The sequence below is a fragment of the Sardina pilchardus genome, chromosome 3, assembly GCF_963854185.1.
Source record: "Sardina pilchardus chromosome 3, fSarPil1.1, whole genome shotgun sequence".
Lineage (NCBI taxonomy): Eukaryota > Metazoa > Chordata > Actinopteri > Clupeiformes > Clupeidae > Sardina > Sardina pilchardus.
The window spans coordinates 17,794,967-17,813,068 of record NC_084996.1 but is presented as its reverse complement, the minus strand read 5'-3'; the positions used below and the strand labels follow the sequence as shown (position 1 = coordinate 17,813,068).

The following is an 18,102-nucleotide window of genomic DNA, read 5'->3' as shown; positions in this document are numbered from 1 at the left end:
CCAGACGGAATGTATAATGGAATTAGCTGGGGGTGGGGGTGGAGGGGTGATGGGGGGGAGGCTGCCTGCATGCCTGCCTCTTGTGTTGGTGAGTCTAGCACGCAGCCAGTTTGGGTGATGAACGCAAGAGCAGGCGAGGAAAGTGCCAGTGTGTGTGTGTGTGTGTGTGTGTGTGTGTGTGTGTGTATGTGTGTGTGTGTGTGTGTGTGTGTTTGCATTTGTGTGCAAGCTTGTGCGTTTGTCAAGCAAGCCTCACACGGTGAGACTGGGTAAGAGAGAGAGGGAGGGAGAGAGAGAGAGAGAGAGAGAGAGCGGGGGGAGTCATGCAGAGGAGGGGTTGAGTTGGGACCACCTGCTTTAGCGTTGTCAGCCTCCCAGACGGAGAGAGAGGGAGGACGCCAGCTTCAAAGGTTGCAGGTTTGCGATCTCTTGCGCTCTTTTTACCCCCTCTCACTACCCCGTGTTTGTGTCCTGCCAGAGGAGTAGGCTAGCGAATGGATGGAGGGAGACTTGCTTGATGGTGCTGAAAGAGAACTAGCGACTTTGTCAGTGTGAGTGTGTGTGTGTGTGTACGTGCTCGCGCATGAGAGTGTGTGACATGAATGAAAATAGAGAGGGCGAGTGAGGGAGAGAGAGACCGTCACACTAATCCAACCATCTTACTCTCTTGATAACCTGATTCCTCAGCCTCACCCTTCAGAGGAGAGAATGCTAACGTCGATGCGTAGCCTAATGCAACAATCGGGTTGTGGTTCAGCGAATTAAATTCATTATTACAACTGGTTTAGTCAAAAGTGAATGTTTTTTCTTTGGGCTGCGCATTCGCCGACACACTGTTTATCGCTACCTCTCACTAGCCTATCTCGTCTTTACGTCGTTATGAAAACGACGTTTTTACGATGTCGGTGGTGTGTGCCGTTCATAATTGCTGAATATTATGATCGAGTGATTCGTAGGCTAGGCTACTTCATTAGGCTACGTTTACGATTCGACCCACAAATAGCTTGTAGGGAACTGTCTGACCTTCAATAGGCTACACGCAATTTTGACACTAACTAGCCTTCGTCCAGCGTTTTAAGATAGCCTAGCCTAATAAGAAGCTTTAACGAGTGGACAAGGATACCTTTGGCAATATTAAGATGAAACAGAACCGCGTTTCCTTGACGTTCATTCAAATAGCCTATTTATTTAGCCAACACTTCTGTGAAGCATAGGGTGGTCAAATAGACGTCATGAGTGGCATTTTAAAGAAGAGGTGTAGGCCCTAAGGCTGCGTTCAGACTGCCAGGCAAAATCCGATTTTTAGCCCATCCAGATTGGAATCGGACGGCGCTTTTGAAGTCTGAACAGTGACAGATCACATGAAATCCGATTTTTGCGAAACGGATCCAACCCACATCCAAGAGGTAATTTCATAGTCATATCGGATATGGATAGATGCGTCTCAATCTGAACAGCTCCCAAGTCGGCCTGAAGTCCGTGTGCAGTGACAATTTCCTTTTTTCCCCCACCGCAGGCTCAGGTGGTAATCATGACATTAAGTTTTTGATTGTGCTACATTGGACAGTGACGTCATGAAGGTGTTTAGCAAAATCTAGGCCTACCAAATGTCAACTGGCTGCTGTGGGGAAAAAAAAGGCCTAGGCCTATTTTGGAAGTAGCCTATTTCCTGGGTCCTCCCTGGTCCCATAGTGGGACACATAGGACTCAGGGGACATAGCCTACACTCCTTTTTAAAAAAAAAAAAAGTGTCCTATGTTCCCTGCTTTCCCCCAAATAAACAATAAATAAATAAATACTAACAATAAATAGGCCTACACTAGATATCTAAATCTCACTCTAAATCATAAAATGGGGGTGGGGGAATCGGTGACCTAGCCTATAACGTAGAAAGGAAGGAGGGGAAAAGTGTTGATTCTGGACAACTTCAGATAGGCTACAGGCACCGTACCAACCAAGAATATATTAGATGGAGATGGTGGAGAGTGAATTGCAGGGCAGTACTGCAGACCAACATCTTAGATGTTGAGGAAGAGGATCCTAACATACTGTAGCGCACGAGATGGTGCAAATTTAGAAAAAATGGGGATGCACTCTGTGCCTATTGGCCACTTAATTTCTACATTAAGTCTTGTGATTTAGTTGGCTCAGTAGGCCTAGGCCTACTGCCAAAATGGGGAGCGTACCTATGTTCCCCGGGTCCTATGTTCCCCACTTTGTATGGGACCGGGGAACATAAGACCCCTTTTTATCCTATGTTCCCCGCTTTCCCCCGGTATTTTGTGACTGGGGAACATAGGACCCTTTTGGGGAAAATCAGGGAACATAGGGACGACCCTCCCAAAATGCTCGTTAGGCTACTTTTTTATTAGCTTGTTGTGGTAAAAGTAGTTGACTGTTTGATGATCAGATCTAACAGTGCTATAAGACACACACCCATATTCTTGCCATGCATGCAGAAGCCCAATTTTTCAAGGTTTGTAGGCTATCAAATATGTTTTTTTTATCTCATTGTTTGTTTATACAGAGATAACTGCAAGCAGCCGAGCAATTGACTTTACTGTAAGGTTAACTTAAGGTGACCAGATGTCCGCGAGCAAAATCGAAAAAAATGGGAACATCTTCAGTTTGACTATCAATCTGATTGAAATACAAGTTTTATCTTCAAAAAACAGGGACATAGGTAGTTTTTCTGTATTTTCACGGGAACAGGCAACCAAAAATGGGGACAGACCCCTAAAACCGGGGACGTCTGGTTATCGTATGTTAACTATCCGATTATTTTTCAACAATAGTTTACTGTAGGCTAGCCTAGGTAAAGCAGCTATCACAATACCTATTTTGGAAAAACAGTGATTAACACTAACAGGATGGTTATGGTTATGGTTATGGTTATGGTTGCTTAGCAGACGCCTTTGTCCAAAGCGATGAGAAATAAAAAAAGAAAACTGTAATTGTGAGCTTTTTTCAAAAATGGAGAAATGACTGACATTTATTTTGTGTTGTTTCAGATTGACCATGGAAAAATAACGCATGAGGACATCCTGAATATCGCTGGGAACAGTGGAATTACCATTAGGTGTAGGCTACTTAAACTTTGTTTGGGATTGTTCTTCTACAGCCAGATTGTTGACATCAATAAAATATAATGACACCAGTTTTTCCTATTGTGTTTATTAGCCTAGCGTATGCTGTTTATAGTTGAGCCAAAATCCTTTTAGGCAAGTCCCCCCACTCAGCGCCACATAGCAACGCATTTTAGTTACTAATCGGGCATCTATTTCGGGTACAACAACACGTGCGTAAGGCTTCACATCAACCACAAGAGATCACAACAAATTATTGGTATAATCTATTCAACCCATCAAATGATTGGCACGATGTAGCCTATTCGACTTCTGGCCACAGAAGGGGCAGGATAGGTGTAGACAACAATCACATTTCACATCGCAATGAAGCCGGCTGAGTTCTGATGAACGGAAGCGACCCTCAAGCAGATCTGGACCTCGTCAGTAGCAAATACGGAGCTGGGCCAGTCTGGCCCCTATTGGCACCAGACCCGTTAATCGGATCCAGACCAATTTTGGACCGATGGACTTTGGACAGCGGGTCGGGTCCATTATGTAGATCCATGCCGGTGGCCCAGTTCCGTCCCGATGTATTTTTGCTGTCTCTGTAAGCCTATAGGCCTAACAACAAGCCTAACAGCAGAAAACAATTTAGGACCAGAATAAGCATTAAAAGATAACACAAGGCTATCACACAGACAAAATGTTATAGCCTACTTAACCTGGGAATTAACAGCAATAATTAAGCGTCTGGATGAGGCCGTGGAGTTTGTTTAGGATATGATGGCCTCTCCCTAATAGCTTCTGCTGCATCTAGCCGACAACGACAGCCTGTTCTGTCTTTGGCACTAGACTAGGCTATAGCCTAGGCCTATGCTTTAACACTTTGTAACAGTCAACACAGTCTGCGTCTAGATGTTTTCAAAACCATTCCGTTGGGTAGGCACCTAATGTCTTCGGTTGTCGGGGAGACGGCCTATTGAGACACAGTGATAAAAAGGCATCCACCTTTGTGCCGGGTTTATAGTTGATGAGTCTATCTCGCAATTAAGGCTTGACTCTCGCCACTCTAATGTGCTTCTAATGCGGGTGATAAAAGCCATCAGCGCTCAGCTGCCTGGCAGAAACGAAGACATCCTAATGAGGAAGACCACTCCTCAGATCCTATTGAAGTGGACAGGATACCTGGGGTCAGCTACTTCGCTGTATAGGCTAATCAGCTGTGTGTGTATGTGTTTGTGTTTCCTTGCCTTTGTGTGGGTTGGGGACTGGATGGGGGTGAGATAGGGAGGGCAAGACAGGGGGATACAAAGGGTGTGGTGGTGGTGGTGGAGGGGTGTTCTCACTGTTGCCATAGAGACGGGAGGACAGTGGTCTAGATTGTTGCCATGTTGCTAGGCAGGCAGAAATCCTTATTTAAAGTAGCCTATACTGCTCAAGCCTTCCCATGGACAGCCTAGTGCATTTATAACATGATGATGTCGATGTCAGAATTAAAAAAAATATATATTTTTAAAGCAGTTCTCTGTTTATGTTCAACTGTCACAGTACCATCCCCAAGCCATCCCATGTTTCACATGTTTTGACTAGAAAAGGACATAAAACAGGTAACGTTATTGGTGACCCTATGCCAATCGTCTGCCTGCCTTCCTGGTTGATTGTGAAACATGCATTTACTTTAGTGGTTTTGAGGGAGGCTGTTACTGCCATCTAGTGCTGACCTGCTTAGCCTACACTGTTGCTTAGCTGAACCTAACCTCCCTAAGATGTGAGCTGCTGGAGCTATGATTTCACAAATATCATCCAGATATGTACTGCATCTACATAAAATGCTTTGTTTGGGTCATTTGGTTGTTAATACAATTTTACAGGAATGATGTTGCACGATTGCAAGACATGCAATTGATGGTTAAAAACCCACTGGGTGGTTAAAAACCCATATGAGTCTATATTCGTGAATCTACTCTATACTGTAGGCTATTCACGTGAATATTATTTCAATATAATAATATTCTCCTTCTGATATCCTAGCCCTTGCTTCAGAACATAATTCTTATGCATCAGTAACTCAGTTTAACACGATAACACACAAATTACTGAAATGACTTATTGTGCTCCATCCCTGTCGTCCGCACACTTCATGGCGTTGAGCGGAGCCTGTGAGGTGGGCTGCTGACGGCTGCTGCCTGTTCTGATCTGATCTGATCTGATGAAACAGCACAGTGGGCTCTGAAGGGTAAAGTGTACTTCCTGCGCATCCTGCACCACACACTGACCTCAGGGATACATCAGCCCTGCAGGACGTGTCTGCGCCTGTGTGTGTGTGTGTGTGTGTGTGTGTGTGTGTGTGTGTGTGTGTGTGTGGGAGACACAGAGAGAGGGAGACAGGTGCTCCAGGCGCATGGAGTGGGCTTAGAGTGCCACCCTGTGGCCTGTCCAGTGAAGTGCTGCGAATCATAATACATGTGAAACACAGAGCATTGTGCCCAGCAACTAATGCTAAAAGGCTGCACACAGTTGTCTGTAAATGACAACACACCCATGTTCTATGAAGAGAGACCAGTTGATTTTATTACTGCAGCATCTTATTCAGAAATAGTCAGGTGAAGTTCTCTCACAGAATGTTAGGCCTACTCCCTTCTTTTTAATTAGTAGTAAGTAGAAATATATGTGGTAGAATTTAACCTTGTCAACATTATTTGATTCAGCAGACTGTAGCACGCAAGCTGGCATATTTGGTGTGTATTAATGTGTTGCCAAATATGTGACACATTTGCTTCCATAAATATTCATGTCACTTGGCTTTTGCCTGTGTTTCTCCCTCACTTAGCAGCATTCTGTCTGGGGGTGTGAACATATGCAAATACACCACACAAGTTTTCATTAAAAATATCAGAAATTACTCTGGTGTGCGTAATCTCTCTCTCTCTCCCCCTCTCCCTCTGTGTGTGTGTGTGTGTGTGTGTGTCTGTGTGAATATGCATGGCTTATTTACAACTCTTATAAGGCATTGGGCTTTGTCACGGTACGAAGGGTTCCCATCCATCACAGTGAGACTTCAGTGCTTGAAATGAATGTAGGTGATATATTACTAGTGCTTCTGACCACAGATTAATTTCCATCACATTCACTTATCTCATTTGGCACTGCTTAAAATGTGTGTGTGTGTGTGTGTGGAATATAATCTCAGCGTGAACTCTGACCAAAAATGTATTACTCTGTCCCTCATGATACCCACTGTTGTACTCACAATGATGCTGCAGTTGTCATCTCACCTTTAAACATTCTGTAAACATTCAGGTTCATTTTTATGAATGTGTGTTTGTCTGTATGTGTTTGGGTTGCAGAATTATCCGCATCGTGGTGGTCAGAACATGGCCAGGAGCTGTCCAGGGCTCTGTGTTGCCTAGAGACACTGTTGGCCGTCCGGCTGCTCGGCTCTCCTGCTTTCTGATTTCTCCAGGGTGGTCGTTGGGGGGGGGGGGGGGGGGCAGCAGCGGTGAGTCAAATCAGACATGACAGCCCTGACGGCTGACTGCATCCAGTCTCAGGCACTGCTCTGCGCTCACAACAGCTCACTCAAGCACACTCAAGTGGGTATAGCGGGCGAACGTGCCCCTCTAACAAGCATCTGCGTCGGTGAACGTGCTCTCTACAGGTCTCAGTAACTTGGTGAGCTGAGGGGGTGTCTGATCAATTAGGTTGGTTGCAGCTGGCTTGAGGTGTGTTTCCACTCTTTGTTATAGCTTTCCCAATAGCAAAAAAGGGGCCAACATATCGGAAGGGTTATTTAACACCACCTTGTGGTGAAATGCATTACAGCAGGCCATGTGTTCCAGTAAATTGGCTTCAGTCTGCTGTGTATTAGCCTGGGAAGCTCTGTAGCTCTGAAGAACACATGAGAAGGACACAATGATCTCCTCTCTCAACGAAGACAAAGACAAATATGGATGTTGAAGCTTATAGATTAGTACTCTGGGGACATGACGGAGATTAAGTATTTTGTGTCTACAGCTGAAGGAAGACCACAGCGACAGGGCTCGGACAGAGCTAAGTCAAACACAAGGCCTCCAGGTCAGGCCTCTGATCTTCTCTGGGTCTGCCAATGTCACAGAGGTCCTGGTCAGACTGTTCAGCTGTCATCAGATATTACCCCAGATGGTGTGGGTGGATGCTGCTGAGGCTTCCACAGCAAACTTGACTGGCCACTGCGCCGTGTGCAGACCTGGACACTATGGCCGATGGGCTGGTCATCCTCTGCTGGAGCTGTCTGTGCTTTCACGTCTCTTGTCACACGTAGTTTAAGTCGTTTATTTGTTTTGTCTATTTTTTGTTTTTTCGTTTTATTGCACCCATTTGGCAAACATGTTTTCACAGTACCAATGCAGAAGAGAAACAAACCATCAAACCAATAAACAAACAAACCAACAAACAAACAAATAAAAAAAGGGACAAAAATAAACCAACGAGGCTTGTGGCTGACATGTTATTTATAGATATTTACACAATGTCAGATTCTGCCTTTGTGATCATGGCAGGACTCCCCCTCTCCCTCCCCCCCCCCCCCACAGTCACTCACAGCTCTCTCCTGGGAAGAGACAGTACTACAGAACCCCCAACCACCCCCCTGGGGAAAAAAACATTCAAGTATTTCCTCTTGTTGCACAGGCACTGGGTTTGACTGGGACAGAGGTGCACAGAATGCTTTGTGTCAAAGGTGCTCCACGTTCAGCTCTGCACTCTTGAAGTATACAAGTGTTCAAAACAAGGACAGCGTGAGACAGTATCCAAACAAAACAAAACAAACAAAAAAACAAAACAGGCAAACAAAGCAATCTCCATCTCCCATCTGTCACTGTATTTTGGTACGCAGTTCAATAAATAATTTTCAAAAGCAAAACACAAGACATAAAATATTAAACTATCATGCTGCTTTTAATCTCAGTGTCACAATGGACGTTTCTTAGCAGAACAGTTGGCACTGTGAGATCTCATAACTGATGTTGCCTGTGTGAGAACTCAACCCAAGAACTAAAGGCACTCTCCAGTTAAAGTAAATCATGTTTCATTGGGCACTGAAAACAATAATAATAAAAAAAAAAGTCAATGCAGTAACAATGAATTGATGAAACGCAACCCCACTGAACCCTGTAAAGATTTCCAGTAAGCCTTAAGCTCACTACTAAACACAACTACTACAAAATCAAAGCTAAAATCATCCATCTATCCCCCTACTAGTTTTATTTGTAATCACCTGTATGGCCTTAATACCCAAGACTTAACATCTAATGACAGTTCACTAATCCAGCCAGGATCCTTCATAGGACGGCTCTTTTTCTGCAGTGTACGCTGTTTGCTGACCTGTTCACCGACACACGGAAGCAGCATGAGGATGACAGATGACGCTGGCCTGCTGACTGGTCAGAAAAGCAGACGGACCTGGTGGAGTGGACCGGGCCGCTGGGTGTGGTAATGCAGCACAAACCACAAACAACCAAAAACCTCCCCAAAGCAGATTAGACATCCCAGCAGTCCTCTCTCTTGTTTAGTTTATGTCATTTTGTTTGTTTTGGAAGGGGGGGGGGGGGGGGGCTGCCAGCTTTCGGTGTGTTTGGGGAACAGATGAGAGAGGATGTCTGTGGTAGTAAAGGACAGCTCATACAGGCAACCCGTACAAGCGGCAGCTCTGGGTTCCCACACAACTATTGGTCGGCTCTCTTTAAAAAAACATCTCAGTGAGTTATGGTTATATTTTGACTGAGGGGGCAGACAATTTTTGAGTCTGAGCTAATATAACGAAATAAACCGCCTAATGTCCCGTCTGACCCAAATGACAGTGATCAGTGGGAGCAGGATATGTGAAAACACTCACGGATGGATAAGCACTGCCCTGCTCGACTGTCTGTCCGTGTGCAGTAGGCTCCAAGAGGGACTGTGGTATACTGTACGAATGGAGGACTATGAGTGTTGGCTCCCTCACAAGCTGCTGTGAGATTGAGCATGTAAGACACGCGATTTGTTCTAGCCCAGTGGTGACGGCTTCCATCGCATCTCTCTTCCCATCAAATACACATTGAACTTTTTATTATTTCGCTATTGTACTGCGTGACATTTTTCCAGTGGATACATGTGCAATTTTTAATAAATTATGCCGAAATGTTGCTCTCTAATTATAAAGGCATAGTTTAACAAACACACACACACACGCACACACACACACACACACACACACACACACACACACGCACACACGCACACACACGCAGAGAAAAAAAGAGCAGCACTCGAATCTCAAATAAGCTTTCTTTGAACAAACAAAATATACATCAAGAGAGAGTCCTTCCTCCTGCCGGCGGCCTGTGTCAAACCGAAACATCTCACATTTGATTCATCTCCTGTGACAATGTCCCTCTGCCAAGGTTGAGCCGCAGTCCCTCGTGTGTGTGCACACACTCCATAGTGTACCCATAAACACACACACACACACACACACACACACAGTGGCTTTGTGGGTAGAGAGGTGGTTTACAGCAAGTCTTGGTCTGGAATTCACTGAATTCAAGATGGAGGCGGAGGGCTCGAGGTGCAAGGTCTCCCCCAACCGGCGAGCAAGTGCCTCCTCTGACACCGATACTCCTGCAGTGTTCAGTTTTAGGGGCAGTTGAGAGGAGGAGAGGGGGTAGTAGAATGGTCTGTCCACCCTCCTCCTCCTCCTCCTCCTCCTCCTCCTCCGCAACCTAGTGGCTAAGCACCATCGGGCCGGCCCGAAAAAGAAGCCGCCCATCGCCCTTGTAGCCCAGTAGTCCCCTCGCGCTCTCTCCCATACACCCGCCCCCCCCCCCCCCTCCCTCTCCTCCCCGGGGGGCTCACTACCTGCCCCGGGCGCCGGGCTCGTGATGCGGGGAGCCCCCTCCTCGGGCGCGGTAGCCGTGCGCCAGGTCGTCCTCCACCACGCCGCCGAAGCCCTCCTTCTCCACGCAGTCGGAGAGCACCTGGAGCACCACGCGCACCCGCCGGTCCAGGGCCTCCAGGTGGCGCCGGATCAGCACCGGGTTCAGCCGGTCCCGCATCAGCGACTCCTCCATCAGGCCGCTCAGCTTGTACTCCTCCTTGGCCAGCAGCTGGAGGCGCAGGTAGGTGGAGCGCTTCACTCTGTGCACGGGAGGACAAGACAGAAGACAGGACATGCAGTGAGCCCATGAGGTCGGCCCAACAAGTCACCATGCGCTAACGGCTAACGCTACTCAACTTGACTAATTGTACTGCGTGACATTTTTCCAGTGGATACATGTGCAGTTGTTAATAATTTATGCCGAAATGTTGCTCGTAAAGGCATAGCTTGACACACACACACACACACACACACACACACACACACACACACACACACACACACACACACACACACACACACACACACACACACACACACACCACACACACACACACACAGACAAGAACCCTCCCTACTTGGGTTGTATAGAAATGCTACTTGACTATACATGTCATGCACGGCATCCTCTGCTGTGGCAAAAGTGTATCAAATGTGACTCATAAATGTCCTGTACGTTCAAGTTAAGTCAAGTTAAGTCACTTCATTTATATAGCATCATTCAAAATCAACAGGAGTTGGCCCAAAGTGCTTCTCAGTTGAGACAGGCAAACTAGAATGATGTGAAATACAGAGACTTGGAGGGAAGACAACTTAACTTAGCTGATAGATAAATACATGAATCACACAAGAAATGAAAGTAGCCAAGGGAGAAATCTGATAGTATAAGTTATACTCTACTTGGCACATCCGTTCTTTTTTACATATTCAATCTGATTCCAGAACCCCCAGGACGGCGCCCTGTTTCTGCTGGAAGATGATAATCACTTTATCACTTCATCAGTCAAATTCTTTTGCTCCAAAGCCGCTCAGACGGAGAGGAGTGAGTCAGAGGAGGAGATAGTCACCTGCAGCACTGGCTGAGGGGCACCAGGATGGAGAGCTCGTCGTGAGAGTGCTTCCCGAACCTGAGAGGGGTTAGAAAACAAAACCAGGTCAGGACGTATGAGCGTGCACGGTTGCGCGGCTGCCAACATCAGAAGCGTCGCGGCGGGAGCCGTGAGACGGCGGCTCGTGATCAAATGCAGCGCTCGCAGAAGACGCACGTCGGATTCTGTCCCGCATCTCACTGACGAGACTGGGTCAGCACGCACAGAGCAGAGAGCAAACGTTTGGGACAGTGTTGGCAAGGCAGAGCAGTTCACAAGAGCCTCTTGTGAACTGCTCTGCCTTGCCAACACTGTCCCAAAGGAAGTATACAGCAATGTCTGAGTCTAACGATGATGTTAAATGGGACATTTTGAGCAATGTTACCGGGCATTGTTCCTCATTTGTGGTTCTGGTATGTTTCCATTAATATTACTATTATATAATAATATAACTTTCTGATGGAACTGGTTATGGGGTTGCCCAGCAACACTGCTCACAAAGTTGCTCCATGTATCATCACCTCAAGACGAATCCTTAATCTGATGTGAGATCTGGCCCGGAGTCGCGCCGACACCCCATCTCAGACGCAACTCCTGTTCTGAGCACGCTCAGTGAAGCGTGTGCCGATTCGGAGCGTTCGCTGGAGAACAGCTCCCTGAGCCTGACACGTTAGCATCGTCGCTGCCACTGCGTGCATTCGATATGCATTTCCCCCCGGGCCTGTAACGTGCTCGCTTGTCTCGCTGGAGCAGTCCGCCGCAGTGTGTGTCTCTCCGCTTTCAACTCGGCTGCCTACGACAGTCAAGGGGAGGGCGAACTTTTAAACTCGTAGGAGAGCGCGTCGTGCCTCGCGACGTTTCTGTCGCAACGGTTTCTGAACGCGTCCCACCGCGGCGAGAGACAGCAGAGGGCGACAGGGGGGGGGGGATGCAGCGTGTCGGCCAAGCCCGGGCTCCAGCCAAGGAGACGACAGCGCGATAGGAGAAGAGATAATGAGAATGCGTCTCACTCACCCTCGGCCGTTGTCCAAGTGGATGATAAACGTCTCGTTGCCAAATTTCTCAAAGGTTTCGTAGTGGTGACGATCCATGTTGCCTGAGAAATGAGAGCAATCAAGAGTTGTGCTTGGCATTTTTATGACCACAGGGCCCTTTTCCATTTTTTTTTTTTTTATCACGCCTACGCTGTACCGGATCGATTGGGTTGTAGAGAACTACAATGGCATAGCATTTGTAATGTGAGTCAGAGACTCAAAAATCCACTGTCAATCCCACAGCATGTAGGTGCTAATGGAGATATTATACATGGAGATTAGTCTTACTGACTAACGGTTCATCAGAACGCGTAAACTGCTCTCCACTCACCCATGAGGAAATCAAAGATGGTCATGTCCATGACGTCCAGGAGTCGAGTGCCTTGGTCATACGGGGGCGTCTGCTTCACCTCGTCACAGTAGTCAGGGTCCACCTCCCACCTGAACACACACACACACACACACACACACACACAAACAATCTGAGTCACATTTAAACATACTGGGAGGCACAGCCTGTGGTGGTGATGCAGTACAGTTCGGTCAAATTCAGTCATTTTCTCCGACATAAAGCGTCTGGGACAACATGTTCAACATGTTGCTTTTGGAGCACGAAAATAACGGCTGTCATTTCATGGCTGTTGGCTGTCGACAAGCCGAATCACTAACTGTCCCATTACAGTACCAGTGAGTCATGGTAAACCTATTGAGCACAAGCAGAGCAGGAGGTTCAGGTGAGCTGGTTAATAGACCTGAGGTGCCCAGGGATGCATAGAGGACAACGTGAATGGGACATCCACAAAGTCCACATCTATTCCTCCTATAGAGAAATAATAAGTCCACCCCACTGATGCGGCACAGCAGGAGTAATCCGCTGCGGTTTGGAGCAGACTGTGATAAGTGGCAGCTGGCTAACCAAAATAACTGTACGATTACGCCAAAATGGCACCTTTCTCTGCGAAGAGAGATGGGACTGTGTGGGAGTGTGAATTTTAATGAAAAGCGAGGGATGTACAGTTACACTCTTTTTTTACACTCTTTTTTTTTGTTTGCTGGAGTCAGCCAGCCTGCCACAAAGTCCTTCAGCTCTTCAGTCTCACTCCCTCCACAGTGAACTACTGCAGGAGAGACATGCGGGGCTGGTGCTGGGAGGTGAGTGGTTTCATTCAGTATACGTCTCTCTGCTCCGAGTGGAGCGAGGTTGTGAGGGGGGGGGGGGGGGTTACAGTACGTCTGCCATAGAAGGGCCCAGAAAGTCAGCCGGTGAGCCCTCGTGCACTTCTCCATCTTAGAGTGTGAGACAGCCCTAAGCCCTCAAGCTTACTGGGGACACGCATCAAAGCCTGCGAGTCTGTGCGTTTGGAGATGAGACAGGGCCAGCGGCGGCTCTGGCTGAGGCTTGCTGAGAGGTGACATCAGAGGGAGTGGAGGTGGGGAGGGGAGGGTGGAGGGGTTAAAAGGAGAGGAGGTGCGGTGAAGGTGGGGGTGGGTGGGGCGGCAGAGGGACTGTCACTGCAGCTGAATGAAGTCTCCTCGTCCCACAAGTGAAGAGAAAGAGAGAGAGAGAGAGAGAGAATGAAAGAGAGAGAGAGTATGACTGAAGGAGAGAAGGGATGACATGTTCCCTTGTCTACTGCACTCAAACATAATTACACCAAGAGAGAGAGAGAGGGAGAGAGAGAGACTGATAGAGTGATAGCGTGATAGAGTGTGGGGGGACCAAGTGAGCAAAATGACAGAGATGGCTTGAGAGAGAAACGTAATGAGATTGAGGGAAGGAGAGAGAGCAAGAGATAGAGAGAGAGAGAGAGAGAGAGTGAGTGAGTGAGTAAGTGAGCGAGTGAGAGAGAGAGAGAGAGAGAGAGAGAGTGAGTGAGTGAGTGAGTGAGCGAGAGAGAGAGAGAGACTGAGCAAGACACAGATAAAGGGAGCGGCGGTGAGCAGGAGAGTGAATCTTAAATGGGTGTGTTTTTTCCCCTCTCCTTTGAGCGGGGCTGCGCTCCAGGGGCAACTCTATCAGCTGCAGCTCTTAAGTAAGCGCGCTCCGGCCCGCAAGGGCCCAATGAGAGATCAGATGGGACATTGTCTGCAGCTGCACCAAGATAATGTCATTTCTTTTTTGGCTGCCTCTGGAGGACAAAACTGCAGTGTCATTATTGTGATTGCGCCCGGGCAGCTCTCGCAGGTGAGGGGCTGAGGGAGAGTGTGTATGTGTGTGTGTGTGTGTGTGTGAAGGTGGTGGTGGTGGTTGAAGAACGAGCTTACTCGGCTTTCTTGCGCTTGTGGTAGGAGCGGCGCCACGGGTTCCTCCAGGTCTTGCGCTTGGCCAGGGCCAGGTCCGGGAGGAAGGCGGCCAGTGAGCCCTCGATCTGGTCCGGCTTGCCGCACAGAGCGTGCTCAGTAGAGCAGTAGTACGAGCACTCGCCGTAGAAACAGATGTTGTTGGCTAAACAAAGAGAAGGAGAGATAGAAGAAAGAAGAACGGAGAGAGAAAGAGAGAGAGGGTTAATACTAATTTATTGAACCTGTATGCGTGGTGTAGATAGATAGATAGATAGATAGATACTTTATTGATCACTTTGGGGAAATTCAATTTGGTGTGTGTGTGTGTGTGTGTGTGTGTGTGTGTGTGTGTGTGTGTGTGTGTGTGTGTGCGTGTTTAGCAGGTGGGCCACACACTGCCATTGCCTGGTTAGCTTTTAACTTCTCCAGCTCATGCCAACCCTTTCGACCCCAACGACCCCCCCAGTGCCTCCTGAAGCCAAACGTCCTGACTCAGACACTCAGAGAGGTTCAGAGCTCAGCCAGGCAGCCAGCGGCACACTGTTTCCCTGGCTAGTGACGCCCGTACTAGGCTGCAGTGTTGCCAGACTTTGCTAGCCAAATAAGCTACCTGGACCCTGACAACAAGCCCAAAACAAGCGACCGAAGACCAAAAAAAAAAACGGCCTCTGAAATGGCCAATGACAAATGGCCAACTTCACAAAAAAGCAAGCCCAAAGTCGCTTATAATAAGCGGAATTGGCAACCCTGCTAGGCTGTGCACAAATCAGATAAGGCGAGGGCCTGTCTGTGTCTGGGCTCCTGTACAACAGCATTCTCTTATTCATGCAGGCGTGAGACCTGCTTTCTTGGAGTCTATTTAGCTTGTGATTTCATCAGCTTAAAAATCTCATGCTCTCATCAGCTTTAAGAAAGTGCAACTGGAGAAGATGTTTGGGGCTGTGTTTCAGCTAACCAACCTGCTCTGATACAGATTGTGTTATCGTGTCTAGAAACGTTGGCAGAGTTGTAGTCGACCTTTAGAAACATTGAAAATTCAGTTGTTGTAGTATAGTTAGTAGACCAACATCTCTCATGGTAATTTAAGTACTGTAATGTCTTTTTAATGAGGTGGAGCTCACATTCAATTATTTTTCAGCACAATTTCTATATAGATGTTCTCAAGATAAGAGACCGTTGCAATATTTTGTGTGAATTCTCATTCCATTTGGTGTACAATGAATGAATAATGTTTTTTTCATGTATGTCATGTCCTTGAGTTTATGAAAGGTGCTTTTAAATGGAATGAATGATGATCATAAATATTTAATTCCATGTTACACTACACACTGTGGCACAGCCCATGGGGACTGTTAGCGTGGGAATTAAATCTCACCAGCAAATGTAAATCTGCCAGGTTGACTAATTATATCCAATCCAGCTCAGCTGAAACAATTCTACACCCACTTTGTTTTAAAACAGGCCCCTTGCAGCAGGGAAGGAACCGATGTGTGTGTGCAAGAGCTTTCTGATGAAAAGGTCAGCGCTAGCCTCGTTCCCTTGGTAACTCTTGCGTGTTTTCACGCTTGACTTCTGCTCCGATTGCTCTCCGTGCGCGAGAGGAAACGCTCGGCTCCGGGGCAGCCTAAGACAGCCGAGGCCGCTCCGGCTGATGAGATGAAAGGCCTTGGGAACGCTTTGGGAATGCCGCGGGAATATTGATACCGGCGGATATGTGGCGGTTCTGCCGCGACCACGGAAAAACTGTTGGTCTCTTCAGGGTGTGTGTGTGTGTGTGTGTGTGTGTGTGTGTATACTGTATGTGTGTGTGTGCACGCGTGCATGTGTGAGTGCACACAGAGGTCCTGCCGTGGTTATGTTGATACCTGGGGATATGAAGAAGGTCCTCCACAGCTTCTTGTCCCGAGTCACGTCCCGGATTTCCCTCGTCATATTGACAAGGCGCCCGGCGACCGGCGGCACGCGACGGAAGTCCAGAATCCTGCGGACGTGAGAGAGGAAGCGCTCTTAGTGGATAGGGCCAGTGATGAAATACATACAGTAGTTTGAATGGTTAGAAATGGACACATTTCATGCACAACACACCACCAAATGTACAGTTCCACTCATAATGGCTACAGTTTGTGTGGTGTGTGATGGTAACAGAAGAAGGAGCGGTACACAAGTACATTATCAGTACCATGTTGTAATCATTACAGTTCATATACACAGACATGCCATCTCAATGATGTAGATAGACTACTGTATACTGTACATTAAAGTTACAAATGACTGCAATCACATTACACCTGCCTGTAACACAGTGATGTAACACATTATGGTTCCTAATTCAGTAGTCACATACATTACAGGTGCTCTTACAGAAACCGTTTCACAACAATTAATTTAGCGTAGATTGATGGTAAAGAAGTAGCTAGTAGATAAAGACGACATACTTCCCACAGGGACTGAATAAGTAAAGTAATGCATTTGTTTTTGAAAAAGTAATGAGCTATGGGTAAGATGCATGGACTGCAACACTGGTTGTGGCACTGCGTATTCTGTTGCAGTGCTCTGTGGCGTGTAAACTATTGTTCTTCACAGCGTATGGAATGGCAACTCTACCGCACTGTGCCACATGTATGCCTGATATGAAGTGGCACATGTACATGTATATATATGGCGATGTGAAGTGCCAATAGTGGAAGCCCTTGTGTTCTGCTTTGCTTTGCCTTGCCTCATATGCAAACCCATTCATAATTCATCAGACTGAAGCCTTGCGCTCAGAGTAGCTGCCCTTTCCATAGCACCGCGCTGGCATTTCAAAGCATGGCCTCAGATACATATGCATACTCAGAGAGTTCTCCGCGCACCAGAGATGCAAAAGTGTGATTTTTTCTTTCTTCGATTATCATGAAAAAAACATGCTGTGTATCCTCAGGCAAACTGGTTGGCTTAAACGGAAGTGTTTTGCACGGAAAATGTTTTAGTTTGCACAGAGCTTGTGGAAAAAAAATTCCATCCAACTAAACATCTTATTCTCTCTCCTCATTTTTCAATTAGAAACCGATCATGAATTGGTCATACGTTAATTCCTCATCTTAATAATTTGATGGCAGTAAAGACAGCAGAAGTCTGGCCTTACTCTCTAAAAGAAATGCTTGGCTTACTCTCTAACCAAATACCACTAAACATGAACTCTCTATTGAGTTATAAATGAAATTCTCTTGGAGCAAGACAAGCTTCTGTCATTCTCAAATGATTCTCACACTTCCGTGAGTACACTTACTTGCACCCTATGTGCCCTGTGTGCTTACTGGCATAGAGTGCACATTTTAACAGAATAGTGTCGTCTCATATCAAACGCTAACCTCCGTGCACTTCACAGAAATGACGATCGTAACGTTTAAATAAATTAAGTATTTTAAGTGCAGAAGTGCGCCAACTGAGACACAGTGTCAGTGTTTCTCTCTCTCTCCTCAAAATGTAAAGTAGAAATGAATAAATAGAATATTACTGATGCCTGCGCGCCACTGCATCATTATATATTACAGTAAGGCAGATCCTGTGTGCTGCGTGGTTCAGTGTGTTCTCTCTCTGTGCTGCAGTGCTGTGGGACTTTACACATGCACTTGCTAATGTGGCCGGTTCAGTGCGTTCTCTCTGTGCTGCAGTGCTGTGTGTGTGTGTGTGTGTGTGTGTGTGTGTGTGTGTGTGTGTGTGTGTGTTGGTGTTGCACTTGCTAATGTGCGCCGGAT

General features: G+C 47.0%; 1 protein-coding gene across 1 annotated transcript in view; it reads right to left on the bottom strand.

Moving 5' to 3' along the window:
• Nucleotides 1-7,905: 7,905 nt before the first annotated feature.
• Nucleotides 7,906-18,102, bottom strand: part of fam20ca (FAM20C golgi associated secretory pathway kinase a) — a 41,495-nt gene continuing 31,298 nt past the window's right edge. The window contains exons 5-10 of the mRNA XM_062532247.1: nucleotides 16,231-16,346; nucleotides 14,348-14,528; nucleotides 12,414-12,523; nucleotides 12,063-12,144; nucleotides 11,028-11,087; nucleotides 7,906-10,220 (exon numbers count right to left, since the gene is read on the bottom strand). Of these exons, the coding sequence (XP_062388231.1) occupies nucleotides 9,938-10,220; nucleotides 11,028-11,087; nucleotides 12,063-12,144; nucleotides 12,414-12,523; nucleotides 14,348-14,528; nucleotides 16,231-16,346 (832 nt within the window). The 3' untranslated portion in view covers nucleotides 7,906-9,937. The remainder of the gene's footprint in view (nucleotides 10,221-11,027; nucleotides 11,088-12,062; nucleotides 12,145-12,413; nucleotides 12,524-14,347; nucleotides 14,529-16,230; nucleotides 16,347-18,102) is intronic.